This window comes from Tigriopus californicus, chromosome 12 (genome assembly GCF_007210705.1).
Source record: "Tigriopus californicus strain San Diego chromosome 12, Tcal_SD_v2.1, whole genome shotgun sequence".
NCBI lineage: Eukaryota > Metazoa > Arthropoda > Copepoda > Harpacticoida > Harpacticidae > Tigriopus > Tigriopus californicus.
The window spans coordinates 16,248,485-16,257,655 of NC_081451.1; the positions used below are offsets into that span (position 1 = coordinate 16,248,485).

Here is a 9,171-nt window from a genome sequence, read left to right on the forward strand (position 1 = left end):
AGCCAAGGCCTTTTTTGACCGAGTAGTTGCCATGCCATTTTTCCCGTACTGATAAAAGAGGGCCTCAATTCCAATATTGAGGTTCACAGGGATATTGTCAGCAATCCTATAGTCATATATAACTTACAACTTTAGCAACAGGTGGACCCAAATAATTGAAAATCAGGGAATGGGGATTGTACTGATTAGTTTTAATATTTTAGGCGGATGTACGGTACAGCAGTTTAGCAACAGGTGGACCCAAATAATTGAAAATCAGGGAATGGGGATTGTACTGATTAGTTTTAATATTTTATAAAAGCAAACCACTATCAGTTCAAAGATAGTCAGAAAGGCAGAAAACTGTGTCCACTATTTAGGAGTTCTTATTGATTTCTAAAGAGCACTCAGAGTTTGGAGCCACTGTGTAACATATAAGTCTGTGCCTAGATTGTGAAAGAGCTCCCCGAGTATTTTTGGCTCAGTACAAGACACTTCGCGAGTTTGATATGACGGCGTGGATCTTTTTGGTTTTCATTTTATTGGACCTGCTGTCAGCTTCAAATGAATCCTTAGTGGATTTCCTGGCTGGAAATGGAAAGAAGTTCGTTTGTGTGCACTCAAGTTTGACTGATCCATATCTGTCCAAGATGATGGAACGCGAGCTTTTCCACGAAATGAGAGTGTATGTAACATGGAGCAAAGGCATTCAAGTGTGTTCCAAGACCAACTTTGACGTGTTTATTACGGACAATTCTTTGGCAAATATGGAAAACATCAAAGCGCAATTGCATGATCTCAAAATACAATCTTCAATGATTTTTGTGCTTGGATCCTTGCAAGAGACTTTGGAGTGCATTCGGAACAATTTGAACCATTATAACGCGTCGAGCTTTTTCTATTTGGGACTTGGAAATTCTTCTTCGAATGTAGATTACTACCAAGTGATCACGTTCCCTTTGAGCAACACCCAAGTGCTTCAGAAACTAGAATTAGATGCCAATTCAAAGATTCTTGAACAGTATGATCTCCAAGGGGTAGAGATCACTTCTCAGTCTCTTGATTGGCACCCATATACGATCTTTGAACCGAATGGAACAAGCTATGGTCATCTCATTGACATGACTCATCATTTGGCTCGGCTCTTTAACTTCACCCTTCGTTCCATCAAAGAACCCAAAAATGATTGGGGTCTTCAATCACAATACCTCAAAAACATTACCGGGGTTTTAGGGAACGTGATCCAAGGAAAAGTGGATTTGAGTTTGAGCCTCTGGATTTGGAACCTGGAGCGTAGCTCAGTGGTAGATTTTTCCATTGTGGCAAGCGATTGGGAGCAATTGTGCTTTGTTCCACAGATGCCTAAAGTGGATCCAACCCTGTTCCTTAGGCCCTTCACTACAGATTCTTGGATCGCAGTTGGCCTAACCTTCCTGATAATTGTGGTTTGTGCATTGGTACCCCTGACCATTCAGTCCTTCAATCAAACACACAGCTTTATGATCATCTCAACCTCTGGATGGTATTTTTTCGTACTCTTGAATGCCTTCTACGGAGGGGCTTTAACTATGTTTTTCGCCAACGAACCGTCCATTCCATTCTCCACTGTCAAGGATGTTGTGGAGGCTTTCCCGTCTTGGAACGTCAAGATTCGAGAAGGTAATTCAATCTTTTTAGTTTAATGATGGCGGGGTTTGGGCAGCTGATATGGAACAAATGTTAAACAATGGTCTTCTTTTAGGGAACGAAATATTTATTTTGGCCAATGCCTCTCCACAGAGACCCGAATTTCAAACTCTTTATAATCGAGTTGTTGGCAATCCGGAGGAGAACTTATTCGACACCTATGACGACATCATGAATCAAGCCCGGCTCAAACAAGTCGTGTTCCACACGTTTGCCCGACCTTTCTTTGCTTTCCTCAAAGAAAACCCGCAACACAAGGCCAACTTGAGGGTCTTTGCCAAAGAAAAGCCCCAAGGGGAAGGGATAATATTTGGCAAAAATTCGCCCCTGGTTCCAATATTCAATCTGGGCATCCAGAGGCTCAAAGAGAATGGAGCAATGGACTTCTTGGCCAAGAAATGGGAGGGATCATTCCAAGAGCAACGTTTCGAAATGGACGTTATGGTTTTGTCGGGTGGTCAAGTCATCTTGGTGTACATTCTCATGGGAGCCGGCTACACCTTGGGTTTGACATTTCTTTTGATGGAATGTCTTTGGACCAAATATAATGGCGGGTCCCAAAAGCCTTGAGCGGTATTGGCGGTGAAGCTCGTGGAGCTTGGACCGCAAATAGAGCTCCTTCAGTGGGTGGACCTCGTTCCACGTTTGTAGCACAATTGGTCGAAAGGAAATTGTCCTTGGATAGCTGAAGAGCATCCAGGGAACGGCTCTTCTGGACTTGTAGCGCCGGTTTTGGAACCAAATCTTCACCTGAGTGTCTGTCAGCCCCAAGGACGTGGCTAATTCGTGGCGCTCATTTCCAGTTAGATACCTAGAAAAGATCGTGGTTGCTTGTCATTTTGCTTCATGAATTTTAATCCTTATGTTTCTTTAGATATTGCGTGTCAATAATCTTGTCCTTCAGTTAGTCAAATAGTCAATAATCCAATTCACCTTTCGTGAGGTTCAAAATGTACTACTCAAATACAAATTAACATTTGTGTACCTATGCTTGTCATTTTTATTTGTGACAAATATGAAAGGAATTTTATGACTTGAATATTTTCATTTGAAAACAAATTTTAGAAAGGGGACCTAAGAAGAAGACAGAAAGATTGATAAGAGTCCAATGCTATTTTATCACTTAATAGTTGGTTCTGTTTTTGATTAACAACGTCTTGTACTTAGATTAACGCAAATCGTCTTGCAGTGAAATATGCTTTGTCGTATATAAATGGTCGCATTGGGTGTGTTTAAATTTGACTTTTAAGGACAACTTGTAACGGACATATCCATTTGCGACAATTTCGGACGCATTTGTTACTTTTGTTCTACGAACTTATGCCTTTTCCATATCGGCATAATTTAGACGATGAATATTTTTTCTCAACATCAAAAGGGTCTTTGTTGGGCCCATACTTATGTGACAACACGTTCTTGCCAAATGTTCTTCTCGGTAATAGAACTAAAAAGAGTTTCATGTCTTCCAAAACGGTGTTCCAAGATACACTTTCAGCATTTTGTATTACTACATACAAGGAAATTCAAGAACTTGATAACGACATTAATGGATTCCAATACCTGAACATTCGAATTCATCTTAATTGAATGGCACATCTTCTACAAATATATTGCTAGGAGCTCTCATCATTACTATGAACTAATTATTTTGGTTTGATTTTTCAAAAGGTGCTTGATGATATCAAAAAGGAATGAGGAAACTAGGACGCGAGATTCTAAAAAAACCTTTTAAAACTGACCTTTGAACGTTGAATCTTTGTTCCAATTGATAAAGTTGTTCCTGATTGAATGAAGCTCGAATCCGTGCCATTGTGACTCATCGAATGAGATCAATTAACCGCAACTTTGAAATCTAAGATCAAAATGTTTCTTTTACAACTGTTAATACTCTTGTAAATGTGTGCGCTGTCCCAAATTTCTCTCCTTTAAAACAATGAAAAAGTATTGATTTATCGGAAGCACGGTATTACATTGGTTAATTTTAACTTGGATTTATAGACACAGGTGTAATGGATGAAGTTGTTTCACATATTTGGAATGCCGGAAGATCTTTAAAGACTCTTCTAATTGGACATTGTGTAGAGATTGCTCTCTGAATGGCGATAATGAGCCCATGGTCCATTTGGTTCAAATCCAACGTTCTTAAGAAAAGGGCAAGATCCAATAGATCAAGGGATCGAACTGATATGAAGCACAATGGCGTTCTTGCAGTTTGCACCGATTACTAGATATTCTCATCATAGCATATTGTCTCAAAGGAAAACTTTGAGATTACCAAAGGGAGTAATCCGTAAAGTAGAAGGCACATATTCAGGCAGCGCATATTCCAAACAATTCATTTTTGTCCAAATTACCACCATTGTGAGTACATGTAAAGAATAAAGAATTGCCAAAGGGACTATTTTAACAATGAAGTTCGACAAACGGAGCCGGAATATCCCTTCATTGGGACACCCATCTCACATGGAAACCGAGCGAGAGAGCTACCATCTGACTCCGAACAAACAAACAAAAAAACAACAAACAAGCAAACAAACGAACATGCTAGTATCAAAAATGACTCTTGACTTGCTTTGTTCTCGAAATAATGTTTGATAGCAAGACCTCAGAAATAAGTTAAACTTGCAAAAATGAATGCACCAATTTTTTCAAATATCCCACTTTTTAGCCATTTTCCACTTTTCCGACTTTCTTATTACTAGTTTAAATAATTCGGAACATTTTAGCCCTATTGTTGTCATTTGGGCCCTTACCTGCTTACTTCTTAACTTGTCCTCTCTTGAACTTTTTATTTACTTTCGTGCAACGAAATAGATTTAAATTAAACCCTTTCTGCATTTTCTTTTGCTTGGAGTTTCCTCCGGCTTTACTAACCGCTACAAGGGTGTAATCCCGGTACCCTTTTTGTGGACTTCTTTCCGCTTCTGGGTATAGGACCCCAACACTTCAAGACAGAAATGTTATTAATTTTACTTGATTTTACATTCATTTAATGTTTGATCCACCAACGCATTAGAGTTGGGGAGAAAAGCAAAGAGGGCATGAGAAATGGGGAATGAGTTGTAGGTGTAGACCATATCAACTTTTTAAGATCCAAACTTGAATAAACTACACGTAAAGAGAGACAGCTATTGAAACACAAGTTTTCTTTTATGAAAACGGTTTCAAGATTTGTATCGTTTTTACTTGAAACCACTAGAAGCCAAATCGGCGTGTTGAAAGTGTTATTTCTCTTTACAATTGACCGAAAATTTGCTTTCCAGCCACTCGTGAACACAGAGCCATGAAATAAAGTTTCTAACCATGGCGTTTTGGTTTTCTCTGCGTCCATGAGATAGCAGTGCTCCTATAAAATCTGGGAAAGGAGCAAAAGACATCAAACTATGACCAGCTTTTAACTGTTGTGTTTCTCGTGTTGAGTATTTTTCTCTTCTCTGTCTCCTCCATCTCCATTTATCCACAGTTGTCTCCTCTATCGTACATATCTGCTTGGTTGATGCCCTTAGTGATCAAGAGGCGTCTCAAAATGGATTCGTGTGGGAGCTGAGGTTAGTAAACCCTCAGCATTGGTGATGAAATCCACGTTGACAACTTATTTCATCTTGAACTATTGCCCAGGGGTCTTGAAGTCGAGAACAAATCTCTGGCTCATTCGGCAATAACAATTGGGAAAGCTGTCCACGTGGATTGAAAACATCGGTCATGATCATTTTTCGTCAACACTTCCTGGTGTAATTTTAGCCCTTTTGCCTCTCTTTGCCACTGGTCCATTTATCAAGGTGTCCAACCTCGAGATCACCGTCACACTTAGTGAACACAGATGATAATTTAAATAATGACTTTCAGTCGATTCTCACTTCAATGCCTGAGAGCAGGACCATTAGTTGCAGGGCGTATGTTTCTTCTATGGTACAATTTGTTTTTTCCGAGGTATCGAAAACACTGCTGCAATCCATGACCATGTGGCGCCCAAGCCAAAATGCACAAACCGCAGAATCTACACCGATATAAACTTTCTTTTCTTTTTATGTTCATCGTGACCAAGACTCGTCCCAGATTTCACGGTTTGTTTCATTTTGGTGGTGATTCGATTGTCATAGTTGCTAGTTTGCTTGAAAATACTGCAAACACCCAAGCCAAGGAATTGTTCTGCAATGTCATGAACACACTAGCTTTGAACTCAGTCGAGCCTATTTTTTCCTAGGAGGAGCCTGAAACAAATCAACTCGCATTATCCTAAGACAAAATGACGAAAAGAAGAGCCAGGCAGATCGAAAACAAGTCATCCACCAGGTGTTCCTCATTTTGATTGGATTTAGGACTACCTTGATCTAGAATCGTATTGCATTCAGGAAGTCATCTCATCCACAGTGGGAAATGTTCCAAGATCGACAAAGTAGGTAGATTCGAATGTTGGGCCGTTTTTCTGTCGATAATTGGGGTCTTTGGGTAATTTCTTCTCAATCTCTCGATCCTCAATGGCTTTGACAATCTCAAACTGATCCTCGAAAGTGGGCACATGGTATGAAAATGGCTTCTTGAACGCTGGCTAATTCGACATAACTCAAAAATACTTCCTTTGGGGATGACCTACAAGTGAATTACTCTAACTGTATTGCTGTAATTGCTTGGTTTGGTAGCCATTTGCCAAAGAAGAATCCACTGGGATCTCTCAAATTTGCTTCCATCTGCTTTGGTTCATTTGAAATGATGGCCCTGAATGGAAATTGCCCCAAAACCTTCATGAGCTTACGTTTTAAACCCTGGTAAGTGGCAAATCTTCCTCCTCCAACCCCGTTTGATCGAAACTGGGAGAAATATATCACTTCTTAAAATGATTGAGCCAAGAAGTTACAATTGGTTCTGATCATGATAAAGAAAATCGTCAAATGTCCTTCTCTTGTACGTGTGCTTTTGAAGGATATTTTTGAAAGATAACGATTCGCAACTGTGAAATGACCGTCTGTGTAAGAAAACGATGTTTAAGATGAGAGGCCAGGAATCCGATATGTATTCTGCAAGAGACTGTTTTTTGTAAGCTGAATTCGGAGCACGTCACATCAATGATGCTTAGTTCATAATAGATGCGATGCAAGCGCATAGAATAATGTTCCCCGAACGATTCAAAGATGCTGAATATCTAATGGTCAACCAGGCGTCCTTGTTTGACAATTGGAGCAATTTGTCTCGGCGTTTCAAAAAGTGGTCCACCGCTCAAAAAGACCAATCTCCGGCTTATCGTACAGATAGAAATTCTTCAACCTTATCACCCAAATCTAGGATTCCGTATTATGAATCGAACCACGAATAATCAAAAAAGGACAGATTGAAAGTTTGAACAAGTTCAGGCGTCCCAAAAACTGACCACTCAAGGCAAAATATGAAAGGACAATAATTCATTAGAACTTCTGTGTATGAGAGAACAACATATTTTATCCTCTTCCATTAGATTGGACTCTGCTCGTATATGAAGGACCCCAAAAGTAACTGAAAATCAGATTTGATTGAAACAGGCTTTTTCACCGTAGTCAGCCCTCTTTATTACCGATTCGAGAGTTTGTAATTGTTCTATATTTAACACATTTACTTTCTATGACAGTTGGATTGCCAATGAATTTGAGTTGGGAGAACGGGATAAACCCTTCTTGCATTAGGTTTGATCTGGAAATCATATTTCGACTTTAACTTGCTTGAAAGCTTCTTATTCAATATTAAAAGTGCACTTTCCGTTGAACCAAAGAGCTGCTGAAGCCTCTTCCCTTTGGGAATATCGAAGTAAGATATGCTTTCGATAACTTCAAATCCACATTCACTGCCCTTGACATGCAACAATACTTGCCAAATTCTCCAAACTAATCAGTTTTTGAGCACTTGGCTGACAAATAATGTATCGCATGAATAGAAGGCCGTGCCCCAAGATTTTAATCGTTTTTAGCTCCAAAATGCCCTGTTAATTTTTAATTCAAATCCCGAGTTTCCCATAGCTGCAGTCTACGTGTGAGCTTTGAACTTTGTCGGGCAACTCCCTAGTCATTGAGTATGCCCTACTCATCTAGTTTGAAAATTAAACGTGATCTCGGCGTTCGCCATTTTCTTGTCCATTATCTTGTAGCGTTGAAGGAAGCAGGACGGTCGAACGAAAAATAGAAAAATTGCGAAAAATGGACGAAAAGCTTGACAAATTCGCATGACCCCAAATAGTCGAATACACCCAAAAAGTCGGAAACGTGTTAAAAAGGCTATTCGACTTTTTTTTACGGCTTATAATGTTGGCATTTTGGGGGCTCCTACATGTAATCCTTAGCTTTTAATCAGCACTCACGTGTAGATGGTGTACACAGCCCTGAATGGCCTTCATTTTTTGTAATCCCTGTGCGAGAGAAGGCATCTAAAGTTTTAGTTTTCCAAATATATAAAATGGACAATCATTCACTGCGATCAAAACGGAACAAGCGACAAGGAATCTAGTCCGATCTGCATCTTTCTTTAACACTTAATCATTACTCCAAGACGACGTTTTTCTTGTTTGTGAAATTATAACAGAACTCAGCCAAGTTCATTGGGACGATCATTGGTTTGAAACAAAATCACTTTTTGAGAATTTCATCTCGCTCCATAGTCGTTAGCAAATTAATCACGGACTTGTAGAAATCTGGACTCTGGACGGCTTCCTTCCAAATTGGCCCCCCCGGTAAGGAAACTCTGCGTCCCCTTTTCAACATTCATTTATAATAAAGTAAGACCTTGAAGATCGTTGCAATTAGCGGCGAGTCACATTTACAGTATTTCATTGTAAAGTTGTTCCTTGCCAAAAAAACTCTTTAAAAGCCATATACAGCTGACCTTTAGGTGAGGTCTTATTTGAGAAGAAATGAAGTCAATTCACAACCAAATTACATGACTAGTTTTGCGTATCTGAAAGGGAGATTTAGTGGCGCCAAGTTTGTCAAGTTCATTATTTGGCGAACGATCCTGATCCTGTAATTTGCTAACTTAGATAATTGGATTGTTATGCCGATACGAAATTTTGTTCTCCGTGGTAAGTCCATATTTCTACAAAGTTCCAGGTTGAATTCATCGAGTTGTATCAAGCGCAATCCAAGTTCAGGTTGTTATAACATAAAAACACCGCCCCTTACCCCTTCCTTCGTTCATCTATGACTTTTTTCTCGATTTCAAGCTTAATGATGTGATTGCAACACTGAAGTTAACAAGCAAAAAAATTTGCTGACGAGAGGGCTAATCAAAAGTAAGTACAAGAGAAGAGTTAATTCTTTAAAAAGTTTGTTGCCAACAGTAATCTACAGTCCTTCAACTTTACAGAAAAACGTGATGTATTTAGATTTGCAAGAGCATCATTAGTGGTGTTCCAATAGTCAAATGTGGCTCAATTTGTATAAATAATAGGCAAAGGATTGCAATCGTTGACATGTACAGTAGATTACATCCAAAATACAAAGATTTCTCATACACGTCCTTTCTTTATTAGCGAAAGCATCTCTCTCG

At 39.3% G+C, this 9,171-nt stretch overlaps 1 protein-coding gene across 1 annotated transcript; it reads left to right on the forward strand.

The window, feature by feature from the left end:
- Positions 1-413: 413 nt before the first annotated feature.
- LOC131891650 (glutamate receptor ionotropic, NMDA 1-like) lies at positions 414-2,628 on the forward strand. Its single transcript, XM_059241280.1, has 2 exons — positions 414-1,638; positions 1,721-2,628. Exons 1-2 carry the CDS (start codon positions 489-491, stop codon positions 2,233-2,235), a joined length of 1,665 nt encoding a protein of 554 aa, XP_059097263.1. The 5' UTR covers positions 414-488; the 3' UTR covers positions 2,236-2,628.
- The last annotated feature ends 6,543 nt before the right edge of the window (positions 2,629-9,171 follow it).